Below are 18,459 nucleotides of genomic sequence, written 5' to 3'. Positions count from 1 at the left end.
TACCTCGAGACCAACTAGGAGGAACATTCAGTTCTATTCAATATGTATTTGTTTTTAAATTTTTGCTCTCAAATCCATCCGATCAGCAAGAACATCTGTATTGTGTTTACCATAAGTAGAGCTGTGCTATGAATCATTTTGGGGATTCATTGAACCACCCCCCGGCAAAACGCATTTTTAGAAGCTAACTTCACTCTTCGCTGTCCGCTGGAGAGCTGTCACTGTGATGACAATTTGTAGTTTACTTATAAACAAAAGTGAAAAATACCAACCGTCAGTGCTTCGGCTGGGTTTTTACTCGGAAATACTTGAAATGAAACGTAAACTATGACTATTGGGTAATTTTCAAAAACAGTGGAACGGAAATGTTAACGTCCAAAATAAGTAAGGTTGGCAAAGTGGTGGTTTGTGGTGCAAAAGGCGTCGGAAAGACCACCATTCTGGAGCAGTTGATTTATGGAAACATTAACATCGAATCGGTAAGAGAGACTATCTCTGTCTTTCTCCCACTTACGCCAGTGAGTAATGACGAGTAGCGGAAATCGGGGAATAACTGGACTTTTTTAATTTAATTAATTCATTTTGCATGATCCGTCAACCGTAATAACGCTTGGCGCAATGTACCGTTAGGTGAAGACCATTGAACATATTTTATTGTTTACGACAGGAGATTCATAGTACGATTGAGGACACGTATGTGGCCAGTGTGGATACCGGGAAAGGCAGTCGAGACACACTGAGGATTTACGATACCGCTGGACTGCAGGGTAATGTACAGTTGCCCAGGCACTACCTCAGCTATCCGGACGCCTTCATACTGGTGTATGATCCCAGTGATCCATCAAGTTTAGACATACTGGGTGGGATTAAAAGTGACATTGAAAAGTTTAAAGATAAAAAAGAAGTGAGTCAGCTATGGCATGATTTTTGTTTTGTATTTTCCTACAAGCTACATTTTCTTGCAGATTTTTGTCATTGTGATAGCCAACATGCGTTCCCGGCAGACGCGTTCGGCCAGCTCTTCTCCAATCAACTCGACCCACCTGCAGCAGCAGCAGCTGCTTGGTAACGATGCGATCGAATCCAATCTTACCCGGGCAAACAATTGGTGCGCCCGAGAACGGATCAAACATTACACCGTGAATGCAATGGAACGGGCTTCGTTGTACGAACCTTTCGTACAACTCGCAAGTCGCCTGTATCCTACTGCTACCAAAAGCAGTTTTCCGCAGTTACGGCAGTTGACGCAGAAAACCTCTAAAGTGGATAATAGCTAAATTACGTCGAATGAACGACATTCAAAGTGAACCAAATATCGCCCCATATTTTACCTTGTTATGGTATATTATTTTTTAATCTTTAACCTCCAGAGTATGTTAAATTATCAGTGAAAGCTCGATGCATTCACTTGTGATTGATTGATTGCAATTTACTGTGTTAGGTAGGTCCGTATCCCACTTCTGTTCTCTTCAGGGAATTCGTTTGTTAGACTGCACCATATGTTATTATCGTAAAATCGTGCATGCAGCGATAATTACACACCTCGTCTTACTTTTACGCTAATTTTAGGATATTATAGTCTATATACCCAGTTTATACTTTAGGGATTTAACATTTTGTTAGTCCAATGACAGCAATGTGTCGCCCTATCTTACTATGGTACTTATAGAGTAAATGTGTACTTAAATCCAAAAAGCAGTATCGAATAAACCGTTGTTTATAGGAATGTTTTTTTTTATTTATTTCTAGAATTTTTGGTCCTCTTCTTGTTCTAGAACAAGTGCAATCAACGTTTTACCATTTCAGCAAATATTTCAATTTACGCAACAGAATTGTTGTTCCAAAAACATTGTCCCATATAGCGCTGCTGATTCCGAACCCTATGAGAAGAAAAATGCAATTGATTACGAAATATATCAATAGAATTTAGATGTTGCACTCACCTAGTTCATGATGGACAAAATGGTGCTGGTAGTGATAACGCTTCATATAATACAGGTGGCCACCATTGGGGCTGCCGTAGTGAATGTAGTAATGGATCATGTCATAGCCAAGGTAACCTGCAAATATTGAGGTGGATTATTAGATCTATGTACTCTGAAAATATTTGTTGAAAAAATACAACTCACCTATAAGTCCACCAGATAACATCAGAAGCGGGTGGGGCAATAAAAGTCTCACAGGCTGATAGAAAAAACTAGCTAACAGTATGGCCGGAACCGGCGGAAATACTAATCGGTACGGATCGAAAGGTACTTTGTGGTGCAGTCCGTGAATCAGAAAATGGAATGTATGGAGCATCCAATTATTCTTCGGGTCCAGATGAAACACCCAACGATGCAAAGTGTACTCCAGCAGGGTCCAGATTGAAACCCCAAAGCAAAGGCAACCTATAACTACAGGAGAGAGGTGATCTCTCAGCGTGAGGTCTTCGACGGGTTTTGACAATTGGCGTTGCACTCCCAGATGAATAAGGTACAGAATGGATGGTATCCAAAATGCTGGCACAACCCACCACGGTGTTTTGGTTAGATTTTCTAGCCAGGCGGGCCCGAAGAGCCGCAGTTTTCGGTCTACCGGTTTGTTAACCCACTCAACATAGTGTTCGCCTAGAGTGGGGATTTGCGTCAGCATAGGCTTACTCCAGTCAACGAGGTGCTGCGGGGTGAAAACATACATACAGGAAAAGTCTTACACCTTCGTGACAATCGACAGGTAACGCGGATGCATGATTTATATATGGGTTTACGTAATCTAACAAACGAGACTTATCTGTTTGCTTAGGGTGGCGATAAGATAGCCTGATTTTGAAATCGGTAACTTTTACGTGCGCGCTTCGGAAAAGGTCGTGTCATTCGAAAATGCACTTACCTCCATGCTGTCATCGGTGTTCTGTGGCAGGTAGCCATTGCTGGTGCCATTCAAACTGATGGTTCCGTTGGTTCCATTCATCAACCCGTTCAAATGACCATTGTCACTGCTGGCGGACACTTTGTGGTTGTCAATGTTATTGTTATTATCACAGATTTTGTACTCCTTCATCAAATACGTTGCGGCGTTAGAGTGAGCGGGTGCCTTCGCGAATCGTTCCTGCATGTCCTGGTTGTGAAGGCCCTTCAACGTGTTAATTCCACCCGGGTGTTTGTGGGCGAATTCGCTGAGGTCATATGTTGCGTCCTTGAAACGAACCACTAGCGGAGTGGTTTTCGACATTTTGCTCGTTACTGGTAAGGACACCGAATGTGTGGCGGGGATCACAGCTGGCTTTTATGCGTTAGGTGAGGCCATTTAGTTTCGAAATACTACAATTGAGAAGAATAATAGTGGTGATTAGGAGGGTCATATTTCACTGAAAGTGATACGAATCACGTAGAGTGAACAAATCACGAGTTTAGATCATACTTAACATTGTAACAGTATTTGCAATTGAACTGCTTTTAACAAAGTTTAATTTTATGACGCTTCACATTTTTAGATCAATGTTCAAATTTTTATTCTCATAAACTCATTATTTCATTAGATCGCTCGATCGATGTTGCGTCAAGAAAAATTATATCCAGCTGTTTGGGCTTTTTACATAGCTCAGAGCTTGACAAAATTATTCCCATAACATGTAAAAGTAGGAGGGTGGTATTCAAGACACGACCGCATGACGTTGACTACCGTATTCTTAAAAAAAAAATATTCCGTTGAAGCAAATAGTAGAGGGAATTGCAACGCTTCTTTTACAAAACTTCTGTAACAAAATTTCGAGGCTCCAAAAGGTACCAGTTTCCGATTATTCTCGTCCAGAATTCCAGCCATTTTAGTATTTTGCAGTAGCCATTTATTACTAACAGCCACCAGCATAACGGGTGAAACCGGCACGAGATGACCGGTACTATTTTGTCTTTCCTCCTTTCAGCTGCTAACACCTAGCGCTGTCGTGAAATTACCATCAACATAAACATGCATTTTTGCAAGGTTTTTTCCGCTAGCAACAGCAATTGTAAAACATAAAATTCAACTAACCGCTTCTATTATAAAACTGCGAGGCACCAAAAGGTGCCAGTTGCCGATTTCTTGTTTACTGGTTTCCGTCCAGAATTCCAGCCATTTTAGTATTTTGCAGTAGCCACCAGCATCACGGGTCAAACCGGCACGAGATGACCGGTACTATTTTGTTTTTCCTCCTTCTAGCTGCTAACACCGAGCGTCCGTATGTATCCGGTACGGTTTAATAATGAAACTGATGGGGTGAAATGTTCGAACGGTACGTTTTATACCAAGGCTTCGTCAGATAAATAAAAAGAAGGTGGAGCTACATAGGTGATGGAATGGTAAGGAAAAATTTTTCTTGAAAGCTGCGCCGGCCGCTGTCGTAATATTAACACCAACACAAACATGCATTTATGCAAGGTTTTTTCCGCTTGCAGCAGCATTTGGTAAAACAGAAAATTCAATTAGCCGCTTCTGTAACAAAATTTCGAGGCACCAAAAGGGGCCAGGTGCCGAATATATTTTTGTTTTTGGTTAGTCCGTCCAGAATTCCAGCCATTTTAGTATTTTGCAGTGCCATTTATTACTAACAGCCACCAGCATAACGAGTAAAACCGGCACGAGATGACCGGTACTCTTGTATTTCCTCCTTTCAGCTGCTATCACCTAGCATCCGCATGTCGCTGGTGCAGTTTTGGAATCAAAATGATGGGGCGCCGGCCGCTGTCGTAAAATTAACACCAACAAACAGATGCATATTTGCAAGGTATTATCCGCTAGCAGCAGCATAAACATCGGAAACAGAAAGTGACCACAACAATAACAACAAAGTCAGATCGATTGTATCCGTTAGTGTCGACTGTGCTTGGGAAGAGAGGTAGTGATTGGCTGCGCGGTATGATTTAGACAATCGATATTGATTACCAATTTTTCAATAGTGTATCTCAAAAAATAGTTTGTTTTTGTTACATAAATTTAACCGTAAAAGAATGTCTGATCGATTGATGCCAAAACCTCGAAAACCTGATTATAGATGACTGCAAAATAAGCGCTCAAAACCTGACCACTTTTCTCTGGTTTTCTCTGGTTGAATTACTAGATTTTCAAATTCAGGGGCCTAACTTCGATATAGACGTTAGTCAACGTCAAAATGTATCGTTCGAAATTTATAGCGGACTTGAGAATAATTGTATTATAAAATAGTTTATTTCCCCTAAGCTAAGAAAGAAATAATCTATACTAGCCAAGGAATCAAATTTATTGTCATTTCTCGAAAAACAATTTTTTTTGACTAACATTTACACCGCAGATAAGAAATAAAGTAACCGAATCACAACTATTTCCTGCGGTATTCAGCAAGTACCAATCAGAATCGCAACCAAAGAAAGCGCAACCCGAAGCTTTGCATAGACCAGCGCACCCATAGCTTTGGTGAATAATTTATCCATAGGCAATATGCATGAGATTCCACCGTGAGACCTCCCGAACGTGATTGATTGGAAATAGATTACGAACGGGCTATTTCAATTCACCCGGCTGAGGTGGCTCCTGTCTCGATATAGCAATCGATATGAAGTGCATTATTACAGCTGTTAGTTGAGGGCCGTTGTTTTCCCGATCGCCTCTATGCACACAAAGCGGACGGTTTTCCGGCTCCTTGATTGCGAAGGATCCGATAATTTGTGCTTATCGATTGACTGATGGCCTGTTCGTGATACATGTGTACAGTATGTCTAAGGGTTTATCACTTTGATATCGTATTAAACGCAGGTTTTTTTTATGATTTACAAATAATGCTGGCAAGTTCAGTGATTCCAGTTGGGTAAATGTTTGCGTTTCCGCACCAAACCACATTTTCGTGTCGATTTCGATTAAAGCAAAGTGATAAAACTGTTTTACGTTTGTTTATTTGCAGACGAAGCAGATTGTCCACGGTAGACGTCGAGATCTAAGAGTTGCTTGTAAACATACAAGTTGAGAATGATAAGGATGGCGCTTATCGAAATGATCTTCACATAAAATTGGTTAACCGTCTACCGCTATGGATTTCATATTTTTTCGATAGCATTTTTCACGAAAATATGAAAATATTTTAGAAAAAAAACGAATACTAGCACATTTCTAACTGTAGTGTTCATCAGGACTTTGAATATTCAAACCATCTCCTTTGTAGATTAGTCAAGATTATTTTTGTCACAGTTATTCAACACTCGGTGAATCATAATCAATTCAACTGTAATTAAACCGTCGATCATCGCTGATAGCCCGATAAGCAAACGAACACTTTTAACGTTTAGTATCAATATTCTCCAATTATTATGGCTCAATTATTAGTCACAGAAAGCACTAGGTAAGCGGTGGGGATTACGTAATTATTCATCTGATAATTTTCACACGTTTAGAATAAAAACACTTCATTTTCTAGTGGCGGACTCAACTTACAACAATGCACTATTTACGCGCCGATAGTCCCCAGCAAAGGACCACGCGTTCACTCTGGAATGCTTGCCGGCCGCTGTTTGAACGAGAACTGCGCTTGGCGCAAAAGTGTCACACTTCCTATATATGTTCGTGGGTTGGTCATAGGTGCTATCAGTGCGTTTGCCTCCCATACTACTGCAACGATTTTACCGATCCTGGCGTAGAGCTAGGTATACCACAGAACATATAACAGAAAAAAAAAAATCGGCGGCACCGTCGATATCTCTTGGCTGCCTATCCCGTTGAGGTTCACAGTGTCTCGCTGGATTGAGTAAAAATGCTGCCAGGGAGTGGGTCTAGGCGTGTGCAAAGCGGTTATATGCGCTGTGCCATGCTGCACAACAGATAAGATAGCAGCGGACGAGCTTCGTCATTTTAGTTTTTTGTGACTCTACCTTAGGCTGAGTTCTGCAAACAGTTTGAGAGAAAGAAACGCTGTTGCTAATATTCATCATGTGTGAGTTGGGGATTGAACAGCGCAAAGACCCGTGGGAAATTGGCAGGATTCTAAAAGAAAAATCATGCTGCTCTATGCTTTGGAAAATTATTTCAGAGTTCCGTTTTTTCGACACATTAACCTAGATTATGGGACAATTGCGGAGCTAGCAAAATGCTAGAATGTACATAAATAGGAAACAAAAATTATCGGTTTTTTACTCAATTATCCATCTTCTGTTTTGCGAGATATCGAAAACTATCACCTGTTCTACTATTATCGGCGTTTTTGTGAGTACGCGGTGATCGTGCTATCAGATAACAGTGACCAGGAACATGTAATAATCTATTCAATCATGATGTGTGGTTGTGTCGAGGGGTGACTTCTGATACCCCGTACGCAACATTGTCGTTAGAACAGAAGTATTACATGCCAAGTATTACATATGTTGTCGATAATTAAATACTAAAGGTCAAACGCCATTGAAGTAAACGAAACCATTATGTGGGTTTGTATTGTCTGCGTGTGGTGTGTTTTTTGTTTCATTTTCCGCTGTAAGTTAAGGTCAATTAGATGATTCGATATAAGATCAATTAGATTATCGGAATTTTTAAAATTTGGAAATTACAAAAAATCTAATACGAAAATTCATCAGAAAATAACTTTTCGAATTAATTTTTAAAATGCCATGTTAAGTTAAAATTTAAAAATAAACTTAAATATACGAGGTGTGTATATCCTCCCATTCTAAACTTTGTTTAAAGAACAAACTTTTGATTTACAAACAAATTTTTAGACCAGCAAAGCTTTATGCTGTACCGATCTGGTCAAGTTGCTATTCAACAAGGAAGAAAACGCTTCAAAGGGTTCAGAATAAAATTCTGAAAATGATTTTGAAGCGTCCTCCTTGGTTTGGTACACTCGAATTACATAGACTTACTGGTGTTGAACCATTAGAAGCTATGTCAAATTAAATTATTACCAATTTTTGACAAAAATCGTTGCAATCCTCAAATACTACGATAAGCTCTCTTTATAGCCAATAAGTTAGCAATTAAGTTAGTTGTAAGTTTACTTCCCCTTTTCTGATAAGTAGGTTTAAATCCCTATGAATGATAAGTCCTAATTGCGAAAGCAAACAAATCCTAACAATTAAAATTACAAATTTCTAACAGTGTTGAGAAGTCACCATTTGTGATTGGCCACACATACTTATTATTTACTAATATTTATCATAAATACTGAAGCTACTTACAATTCCCCACTTAAAAAAAAAGTTGACTTGAAACACCAACCTATATTTCAACCAATAAGACAATGCAACGACACCCGCATAATCAATAACCATAAACGGATGATAATCCATATGGTTTAACGATACCCCGTACAGTTCTGATCATATCCCGAACTAGGTGTTAGGCACGTTTTATGGTTATTGATTATGCGGGCACGAATCGGACACTGATTTCTAATCCTCCGTCATCCAGATTTTGGAAATACTAATATTCGGAGAATTTTGAACGTTTTCTTCCACTGTAAATTTTTTGAAATAATACACATCACGTAAAATATTTACTCAATCCAATTTCAGTTGCTTCTGACATAAACCACGATTTTGTTTGAAAATTATTATGAATTTTTTTGTCACAAGCGACGGAGGCAATTCTTTATACGCGACTCGTCATAAAGTTTTCTTACTGTGTATTAAAAACGTGTTGGAGACGATATGAAACAAATAAAATACGAGCCAAACCACGCCAAATGATCTGAAATCAACGTTCGAATTAAAAAGTTGAGTTTTTCTGATGGTGGTAAAAAACTAAGACAGATAATTGAGTTTGATGAATTTCCCATGGAAGGTAACTATATGAACTTACTTGCAAACAAATTCTACGCCTTAGCGAGCGTCCTTCCGACAGTTAACCGGAACATTCACCATGGTGCGCGAAAACATGCGTATAGGCATGTTTTTAAGTTTTTTCTTCGTTTTTTTATCAATTCCTTTTCAGATTCTGCAACAAATTTGTTGGAGTAGATTTTATGCTGCAGGTTTGCCCAGAAATTATCGATGGAATGCAGCTGGGGGACGTTGGGCGGGTTCGCCGACTTGGGTACCACATCGATATTCAGCCCCTTCATCTACCTCAACGATCGCTCCAAGTAGTGGGCCGACGCCAGATTCGGCCCAGCTTCCGGCAGGCGCTTTGTACTGTAAATTTTTCCGTTTTCGGCCAGACCGGAGCGAAAGAAGAGCGGCTTTGACATTCCCTTCTCGCTTATTGTCAACCACAGCAGCACTACTTGAAGAACTTCACCTCGGAGCTTACTTCTTTCGTGGGAGAAGTAAAATACGAAGTGTCCTGCCAGTCATTGCCATCCAGGGTGAGATAGGTCTCGCCGTCCATCACAACCGCCACGTCGCGACTCACCGGGAAAATCGACTTAACCATCTTATTCAGCCGCTGCCGCTGCGTCATTGGCTGCAGTTCCGAGACCAGTGGATGGGACCGCCGCTTCCTGACATGTATGTCCATGTTCGCTAGGTACATTTTCACTGTTTGGCCGGTTACACTGACGTCCCGGCCAACGCACGCAGCGATGTAGCCATTTTCGGTCTTCCTCCAGTTCCCTCCGGTCTCCCAGCATCCTTTGGAGCTTCTTGTCGCTCAGGGTCGTCTACCGTTCGGAACCGGTCTGTCTTTCGATGCTCTGATTGTTCTCCCATAGCGCAAAAATGTTGTAGGTGCCGGAACGGGTATTCGGCATATACAAAGTGCCACACGATGTCCGTTTTCGACGCGGCGCGGTATGGTTCTTTGAACGCGCACACTTCTGAACAGAATAACTTAATTGTTTTCGCCATCACAGTTAGAGTCTGACTGATAGAACTGCCAATTTTTTTCTGCTGACTTATGGGTTACTATGATTGATTCAGCATTGTCAGTGCGTTTAAAGGTAAATCCATGGAAAATAGGCATTTTTTGTCCCTTTTTTGCTTTTCCCCTAGCAATCACTGAAATAACCAAAGGTATAAAAGTGCTCCAAAGGGTCGAATCTCGTATATCAATCGACTAAATTCGACGAGCTGAGCATTCTCTCTCTCTCTCTGTGTGTGTGTGTGTGTGTGTGCGCGCGCGTGTGTGTGGGGGGGGGTGTGTGTGTGTATATATATATATATATATATATATATATATATATATATATATATATATATATATATATGTGTGTGTGTGTGTGTGTGTGTGTGTGTGTGTGTGTGTGTGTGTGTGTGTGTGTGTGTGTGTGTGTGTGTATGTATGTAACGGTCTCCCAATCTCACTCAATTTTCTCAGAGATGGCTGGACCGATTTTAATGAAACTAATTGCAAATGAAAGGTGTTGCCCCAAAGACCCTATTAAATTTTATTGCAATCGGATTTTTAGTTTCGAGGTTATGTATAAAAATGGGAAAATCACAAAACTTCATTTTCTCAGAAACTACACAACCGATTTGAACAATGGGTATCAAAAGAACGGGCTTGTTTTTTGAACCATTTGTAAAATAATTTTATAATGATTGGACATGTAGTTCAAAAGTTATGCAAAGAAACGTGTTTCAAAGACTGTTTAAACTCACTCACTTTTTTCAGAGATGACTATATCGATTTTCACAAAATTAGTGTCATATGGAAGGTCTCGTTGCCCCATGAAACCCTATTGAATTTTATTGTTATTGGACTTTAACTTTGTCCGTTATGTATAATAATTGGAAATCAGGCTATGACAAGAAACAGGTTTTCTAAGACTGCTTGAACTCTCCCACTTCTCCGATTTTCACAAAATAAGTTGCAATAGAAAGGTCTAGTTGCCTGATAAGACCCTATTGAATTTTATTATAATCGGACTGTAACTTCGTCTGTTATGTTTCAAAATGTAAAAGTTATGAAACTCCATTATCTCAGAAACTACACAACCGATTTGAACAAAATAGGTATCAAATGAACGGACTGCCTTCAAAACCCCTAAATAGCGAATTTTATGGTGATTGAACATGTAGTTCGAAGGTTATGAAAAGAAACGTGTTCAGAAAACTTTTTTAAATTCACTCGTTTTGCCAAAGATGGCATGACTGATTTCAACAATCTTAGTTTTAAATTGAAGGTTCAGTTACTGTATTGGTACCCATCACATTTGATTATAATACTGGTACCCATTACATTTGATTATAATACTGGTTGACAAAATCGAAAAAATGCTGCTCTAAAGCTAACAATAGTGCCCTAGAAAGAGAAAGATTTACAGGAAAAGCTATAATTTTTAATTTTTTTTAGTTTGACCTTCGGGGCCACACTTGTGTTGACCAGTGTAATCGGACTTTTATTTTAACCATTATGTGTTAAATTGAAAAAATATTGAAAGTCTATTCTCTCAAAGATTTCACGACTTATTTAAAGAAAACATGTGTCAAACGAACAGGTTGTTCCTCAGAATTACAAAGAAACAAAACCCAAAGGCTGTTTAAAACTAGCTGCATTGATCAAAGTTCGAAATTAGGACATGATATGATAGAAAAACTATTCAACTAGTACAAATATTACGTCAAATTTCAAATAGTAAATTTCCAATTATTCCTTCAAATACAACATCAATATTCCAAAATCCAAATAGTGGATATACCTATATTTGGCAATTGAAGGATGTTTTCCAGAAACCGGAAGTCGCAAATTCGGATATCAAAATGAAGTATGGAGTTGAATCCTGGCCACACTCCACAGCATCACTCCGGGTACTGAAAAACTCACACTGCGTAATGTTTGTCTCTTTTAGACTGGTTTTCAGAAACCGGAAGCTACTGTCTAGTAATTTAAAATGGCGTCTGAAGATGACTTCTGGCCTCCGGGTATCATACCGCTACCCCAAATCGTATTGGTCATCTGGATTAAAAATTGGGTTTGAGGTCGGATTCTGGCCACTGGGTATAATCCAGGTTTCAAGAACCCATATTGATTGGTATTTGCCCATTCATTGGATGCCCCCCAGAAACGATTAGTAATATCAACTGCGTTAAAGGATTCGAATTAATGTATAAGGAACATCATTTAATTATAAATTATTTGAAATCTATTAACTAAAGTTGACATAAACAATATAAATATTTATACGCAGTATATGAGTGCAAATCGATTATACCTCGATCAAATCGAAATCGCATCATATATTTGAAAGGATTTAATGTTATTTGCATGTATATGTGTTAATGTATGATCATATGTGTGTGAATGTTATATTTTAAATGTTCGGTATAGTTGTGTGAACAAAAACAAGAGAATAACGAATCCAGCAGAAATTATCAAAGTGTATTTCTTGAGTGTTGGTGTAAATCTATTTTGACAAATAAAAAGTTCGAATGAGAAAGGCTGGGTCCCACCGCTATGTGGATTAATTTAGGTTTTTTTTTATTTAAAAACTAAGTTTGTAAAATTACAGTATTGCATGATTTCTGCGACTGAGACTGAAGGTGACCCCGTTAATCGTTGATTATGCGTGTTTTTTTGACACACAAGAGTACAATTTACAAAATACGTACTTTGAATTGAAAATTCCTCCACAAACAATCAAATTACATTTAGTATAATCGAACATAATAACAATCAAACTGCAAGTCGACACGCGCAAGTTTCTGAAACAACCTGTTCTGGAATAGATATTTGAGCCGATATGAAATACGAGTATACTAATTATTATATTGACGAGCGGAAACGGGAAGTGCGATAATGCTTCATAACCAGCTGACACAGCCAATATAGAAAGTTTCACGATAACATGCATGGGATTTTGAAAAAAGTTCTCAACAGGTCGTATAGAATTTCATATTAAATTACTATTCGTGTCATTAATTTAGAGAATTTATTTTTCAACCAACAAATGATGTCCTTCACCACAATAAACACTGCACACTATTGAGTTTATTTTTTCGATTTCTTCTTATCTTCCGGTTCATCTTCGCTATCGCTATCGGATGACTCGGAATGTGATCGCTTTTGGGCGGCTGCTTTTCCCAAACTCGCGCAATAGACCTTCAGCTTGTCCACGTTGGGACTGTACGCCCAGCTTATCATCTTCAGGTGCATTTCGGTCGGCTGACCATCCGAATTAAACAGCTTCTCGCCTGATTTCTTGACACTTTCTTTCAACTTGAGCAGGCTCTTGTTGCGCAGGATATCCCAACTGGTGCTGTCGTCATCTTTCGGAGTTTTCGTCCGCAGGTGTTTGTAGTTACCTTTGGCAACTTTATCGTAGCATTCGACGAACTCCGCTGCTAGTTTATCAGGGGAGAATTTCACTAGACATGGCTTGATTAACTCGATCGGTAGGTACGCCATATTCTGCTTGGATCGTTCCTCGCGGTCGAAGGTTTCCAGGAAATCCTCCAGCACAGCCACCGCCTCTTTGATGGCTTTGATCTTTTCTTCATTTTTCGTCGACGGTAGAACGCGTTTGGCACTCCCTAGAAGGCCCTTCACGGCAAGTTTTTGGTAATCGGGATCGCGGCCCTCTAAGATTCTGAAAAAGAAGATTACGATAAGCTTGATTAGTGATGGAAAGCACAAATTTGTATACTTCAGTGTTTTTTCTGCTGCTTGTTTGTCTTTGAAACCGAGACCCGGTACAGTGTCCACTTTCTCTTCGGTATCCTTGGGTTTGGTATTTTTCGAAGAGCTGTTGGAGTTCTCTTCGATCCAGGTTTCGAATACTTCGATGGCTTCCTTGATGTTCTTCACCTTATCTGCTGCTTTAGTAACTGAAAAAGCACGTTTGTGATTTTTAAATTTAAAAATCATACAAAGAATGACGTGTAGTTTCTAATATTTTTGTTGGAATTAAGTTCGCGTGTTACGATCGAGGTCGGACCTCATTAGGAACAGGCGAGTATTTTGCTAATTCAGGTTTAGCGATTAGAGCGATACCTACTTCTTTTTTTAGATAACGAATCCTAGTGGTGTCCATCAATGCTAAATTTGTACAATGACTACATTATATGGACACTCTAGTTGAAATAATCAAAATTAAAAAAAATCCTATTGTATACTTATATTTAAGCTGAAGTTGACTCTGGTATATTACAACTTTTGCAACATTAGTATGAATCATCCAAAATATGTTAATCAATTTGTGAACATGTTACCAACCCGTCTGCTAGCCAGCAAATGTTTACTGTCTATCTAACAGGTTGTAGAGTTCAGAGTTAAAACACTGTTGAATTCGTTAGAAACCAGCTGTTTGCTCTCGAGAGAATTGTACACATTGCTCATCCGAGAGGGAGAAAAAACGACAGAGAGAGCACAAAAAGCCGGTAGTATGTTGTCGATTAGTATGCCATCAGCATGGCCTTCGCCTTCTACTAGCTAACGCACCATCACAATCGTCATCGTCAACGGTCAAACATGATTGCGTGCGCTCAAAAATAGATATTATTTCACGTTCATTAATTCCATACATACAACATCGAAAGTCTAAGCGTTAGCTCAGGTTCCCCAATTCAAAACAACTTCTCACAAATTGCCAACAATATTTTCGTGTCTATCCTTTCCTATGACATCACCGTGCGAATTACACAAATTAAAACCGGTTTTGGTGCCCCAAAACCCAAAAATAACCTTGCTAACACCGGGGCAAACGAAAAACCTAGCACTTACGAGTCAGCACCCGTTTGGCCCTTCCGAGCAGCCCTCGGACCGTCAGCACCTGATATTTGTGATCTTCGCTCTTCAGCAGTTCCAACGACTCTTCTGCCTTGGCCTTGTCCTTGAAGCCGTATTTGGACTCCTCCTTCGACATTGTGCGGTCCGGTGATTTGGGTTGGTATGAAAGGTTTATAACTGAGCTTTAGCAAGTCAATCAGAAAATATATTTGAACTTATGACGAGCGCGGTTGAAGCCGTACTGAATCGGAGTGATGTCTAAAGACGACGAATAACCCCGCTCGATGATCACAGGGATGTGAACTAGCAGTAGAGAAGAAACTGAGCGAGTTGATATTCTTGTGGGAACGTGATTCGAGAGGTATTCCGGTGTGATGTCATTTTTAGTTTTAGAAATGGAACAAAGTTCAGCCCGCGGGAAGCACTCACAGCGGGTGCACATTCGGAAGAGAAGCGATAATTTGCTACTGCGGAAGTATACAATACATATATGTTAGTATATAAAATAGTAATGTTGGGTTGATTTGTTTATATCGTACGAGAAAACACTGAAACAAAAACTGATTCGTGCACAAGCTAGAAATGTGTTGACCCGGATAATTTCCGAACGTATTTCTTGAAAGGCACTTTGCTGGCCATTAGATAGATACTATAATCGAGATATTTGAAACTGAAAAGTTCCTTCTAATTATAGGTTTTTTCACGGTCTGTTAGATGATTTAGTAGGTGGAATTTAGGAATAAAAGCATAAGATGACTTTTTGCTAGACAGCATACTCTAAATTCAATTTTTTTAATTATATTACTGAAGCAGCTGTTCCGTGTCACTGTTTACTACAGGAAGCTTAACAATCTAACAGTGAAGAAAAAAAAAGTAGAAGGATAAATAACTAAGTATACAAACTCAGTCTTGATGTAAAACTACGGGTGACAGTAACAAATTGTTTTGGCTATGAATTAACTTAGCTTAGGTAGACTGCCCGTAGTTGCACTCCGTGAGCAATAACGACGCTGGCCACGACCAAAAGGCGGTTCTACTTGGGAAGGAAAGAGATGATGATACTCGTTTTGTTTAGAGATCGCGGGAACCACTGCATCTCTACCAGTGTCACAGGAAAGGAATTGTATTAATTGGAAAGGCACAGTCACTCTTTGGTAAATGATGTGAAATTACGAATTACGAATTTGAATATTAAGAAGCCTATTGCGCAATTAAAACCGATGCTTGTTTTAGTTAGATTGAGTAAAATAATATCAGGATTTGTTAGGCGATCGAAAATTGGTTTTAGTCTCGTGCGCGGATGTATGATGATGAACATATGTACAAGTAAGGGGCCATCCACATACCACGTGGACAGCTTGGAGGGGGGTTGGGGGGTGTGTAATGTCCACGGTCCTTACAAAAAAAAAAAGAATTTATATGGGCATTTGTCCACGGGGGGGTGTCAAAGTCGTTAAAAATCTTGTCCACGTGGTATGTGGATGGCTCCTAAAGTCGAATACTAAACTGATGATTTTTGTCGGGTTTGTCTGATTTGTGGTACCTGGTATTTCAGGAACATTTGTGCAGTTTGTTATTAGCCGATCAGAGTGTCGGTATTGGTAAATTTTACAAACCACGCGATTCAAACCAGTAGGAATCCAGCTGCCGTAATGCATTTATATTGAACATGATTACAGTAAAGTCTTTTTTTACACGGTTTCATTTTACACGATTCTTTTTTACGACGATTTTCCAAATAACATGATTGTTTTTACGTCGTTTTCTCAAATAACGCGATTTTTTTACACGATTTTTTTTACATGATTTTTCGTCTTCGCGTAAAATTGTTACAGTAAGTAGCAGTTACGGTAACAAACTATAATAGGCTGTTTTTTACACAGTTTCATTTTTACACGGTTTTTGTTTTACAAGATTTTTTTACGACGTTTTTCCAAATAACGCGGTTTTTTTTATGACGTTTTTCCAAATAACGCGGTTTTTTTTACACGATTTTTTTTGCACGGTACGTAGAATCGTGTAAAAAAGAACTTTTAGCGGAACACTAAACAAAAAATAAAGAACGCTCTCACCAGCTATAATGCCATCCAGATCCTTTTTATTCAATTCCCATTTTGTGTCCTAAATCGATCATATTCATCGATCTGTCGAGTATCACTTGGCTTGGATATAGTTGCAAAAAGAAAATCTTTGGACATTCAGTATCTCTGACAACGGTTGAGAAAAATCCTCTTGATGGCGCCTTCCAGATTTTTCTAGAAGGGCTTCAAAAGTTGTTGCCTCAGGTTCAGGTGTTTGCTTCACAAGTTTCAAGAAGCATCACTTCTTAGTTCTAGCACGGAAGCCAGACGTTCATATTATTTTTAAAGGTTGTATAAAAACTTGCAACCGTAATTTAACCGTAAGTGGCAATGCCCCCGCTATGTGGCGCTCGCGTCACAGACAAACCCAGCACTGATATTGATAAAATATTGATACGGCAATATTTATGCAGTAAAACTGGGGCATCACAAGACAGATGTGGTTAGTTGTTCAACGTATTTTGATTTAAATTTTTACACACGATTTACAATTTTTTGATATGAACATAGATGTCCATTCTCTATGGTTCTAGCTTGACCTTCATGCACAGACCTACAATTCAACCAATATCAGTTGCTTCTTCGTAGCAGGGACCAATGCAAATGGCGTTTTTGTAACACTACTTTACAGAAAACAATAAATTAAAGAATATTCAACAAAAAAATTGTGACGCAGGAAAAAATCGCGTCTGCTCGCGTTCGTGGTTTACTTCGATTTCTTGGGCCGGCTGATTCCACAGTCGACAAGAAGAATAGGAGTAACAAATTTGTTTGGCTATGAATCATATAAAAGTTGACGCAAAAGAAAGGCGTTTCATACCATCGATTGCACGCATGCAATAACTCTTTACTATCTATTTTTTTTTTAAATTCATAGTTTCGAAGAAAACATTCTTGAGAACAAACTGGTGTTAATTTTTTTTTAAATTCACTATACATCTATTTGTTTCGTTTTTCGTTTTTGTTTTCGGGCCCAGAAGGGGGTCGTAGGGTCAAGTCTCCAGTGATTAATCACTTTCCATGCTGTACCAAGAGAGAGATGTAGATTTGGCATCGCAGAATAATAACTTCAGAGGTCTAATGAATCCTGCTTGGGACTGCCGGATAGTGAGATAAGTTGTTGAGTATAGGGAATAGTCGAAGTAACAGTGATAATAGTTGCAAATAGGGAAGGAAAGGTAGAAGTAGACATAGATGAGGAGAGATATCTGTCATTGATGGGTTTTACAATTTCAGTAATGTGTTAGTGTAACAATAAAAGCAAAGCCTTGGTGCTACATTCCGATTCGGAACTCGACCTTCTATTAATACGCAAACTTCGCAGCCAACTGTTTAATGTACAGGACAATTGCGGGGCTAGAGCGCTACGAGCTTACTGTCACTAACAGTCTTTCCTGAGCCGAGACTCGAACTCACGACGACTAGCTTGTTAGGCCAGCGTCGTTCCTCGAGACCGTCTGGGAGATAACAATATATAATGAGATAACAATATATAATAATATATATGCGAAAAAAAAAACATTAATACATACATACATACATACATACACATAAAAATAAACACATATACATACACATTAGGGTGGGGAAAAGTGATCGATTTTCCAGAACCAAGTTTTTTTGGTTCCTTTTGGGGCCCCAAACAACCCTAAACTTACCGGAAGTCGATTGGTTTTGTGTCCGCTTGGCGCATTGCATTTCAAATTTGTATGAAAATTGTTGAGAAACAACGCAACCGCTGACTTTTCACTGACTGACGATAACTATTAAATTCACGAAAAAGCTTTAGAATAACTCTTTC

The 18,459-nt window shown here is 39.1% G+C and overlaps 3 protein-coding genes across 4 annotated transcripts; 1 reads left to right on the top strand and 2 right to left on the bottom strand.

Moving 5' to 3' along the window:
- The first annotated feature begins 244 nt into the window (after nucleotides 1–244).
- LOC129720700 (NF-kappa-B inhibitor-interacting Ras-like protein) lies at nucleotides 245–1,726 on the top strand. Of its 2 annotated transcripts, none has more exons than XM_055672292.1 (3): nucleotides 245–479; nucleotides 668–904; nucleotides 966–1,726. In XM_055672292.1, exons 1-3 carry the CDS (start codon nucleotides 366–368, stop codon nucleotides 1,275–1,277), a joined length of 663 nt encoding a protein of 220 aa, XP_055528267.1. In that variant the 5' UTR covers nucleotides 245–365; the 3' UTR covers nucleotides 1,278–1,726. The 2 variants fall into 2 exon arrangements, with proteins under 2 accessions (XP_055528267.1, XP_055528266.1); XM_055672291.1 differs by having other exon boundaries at nucleotides 245–518.
- LOC129720699 (uncharacterized) lies at nucleotides 1,649–6,575 on the bottom strand. The gene is made up of 5 exons (XM_055672290.1): nucleotides 6,421–6,575; nucleotides 2,872–3,302; nucleotides 2,130–2,658; nucleotides 1,944–2,060; nucleotides 1,649–1,880 (listed from the first exon to the last, which is right to left on the bottom strand). Exons 2-5 carry the CDS (start codon nucleotides 3,211–3,213, stop codon nucleotides 1,795–1,797), a joined length of 1,074 nt encoding a protein of 357 aa, XP_055528265.1. The 5' UTR covers nucleotides 3,214–3,302; nucleotides 6,421–6,575; the 3' UTR covers nucleotides 1,649–1,794.
- Nucleotides 6,576–12,344: 5,769 nt separating this feature from the next.
- Nucleotides 12,345–14,861, bottom strand: LOC129722799 (uncharacterized). Its single transcript, XM_055676556.1, has 3 exons — nucleotides 14,572–14,861; nucleotides 13,496–13,676; nucleotides 12,345–13,438 (listed from the first exon to the last, which is right to left on the bottom strand). The coding sequence occupies exons 1-3, from the start codon at nucleotides 14,711–14,713 to the stop codon at nucleotides 12,841–12,843; spliced, it is 921 nt and encodes a 306-aa protein (XP_055532531.1). The 5' UTR covers nucleotides 14,714–14,861; the 3' UTR covers nucleotides 12,345–12,840.
- Nucleotides 14,862–18,459: the final 3,598 nt, after the last annotated feature.

The sequence above is a fragment of the Wyeomyia smithii genome, chromosome 2 (genome assembly GCF_029784165.1).
Source record: "Wyeomyia smithii strain HCP4-BCI-WySm-NY-G18 chromosome 2, ASM2978416v1, whole genome shotgun sequence".
NCBI classification, from domain to species: domain Eukaryota; kingdom Metazoa; phylum Arthropoda; class Insecta; order Diptera; family Culicidae; genus Wyeomyia; species Wyeomyia smithii.
The sequence above is the reverse complement of the archived record's forward strand: the minus strand, read 5'-3'. Positions and strand labels throughout refer to the sequence as shown.

Excerpts from the sequence above, each read along its gene's own strand:
- LOC129720700 (XM_055672291.1), top strand. The coding sequence starts at position 366 with ATGTTAACGTCCAAAATAAGTAAGGTTGGCAAAGTGGTGGTTTGTGGT. Across the intron at positions 519-667 it reads TCTTTCTCCCACTTACGCCA|GAGATTCATAGTACGATTGA; the intron begins GTGAGTAATGAC and ends TGTTTACGACAG. Across the intron at positions 905-965 it reads AGTTTAAAGATAAAAAAGAA|ATTTTTGTCATTGTGATAGC; the intron begins GTGAGTCAGCTA and ends ATTTTCTTGCAG.
- LOC129720699 (XM_055672290.1), bottom strand. The coding sequence starts at position 3,213 with ATGTCGAAAACCACTCCGCTAGTGGTTCGTTTCAAGGACGCAACATAT. Across the intron at positions 2,659-2,871 it reads ACACCGATGACAGCATGGAG|CACCTCGTTGACTGGAGTAA; the intron begins GTAAGTGCATTT and ends TTCACCCCGCAG. Across the intron at positions 1,881-1,943 it reads TTTTGTCCATCATGAACTAG|GGTTCGGAATCAGCAGCGCT; the intron begins GTGAGTGCAACA and ends TTCTTCTCATAG.
- LOC129722799 (XM_055676556.1), bottom strand. The coding sequence starts at position 14,713 with ATGTCGAAGGAGGAGTCCAAATACGGCTTCAAGGACAAGGCCAAGGCA. Across the intron at positions 13,677-14,571 it reads GGCCAAACGGGTGCTGACTC|TTACTAAAGCAGCAGATAAG; the intron begins GTAAGTGCTAGG and ends GTGCTTTTTCAG. Across the intron at positions 13,439-13,495 it reads GCAGCAGAAAAAACACTGAA|AATCTTAGAGGGCCGCGATC; the intron begins GTATACAAATTT and ends CTTCTTTTTCAG.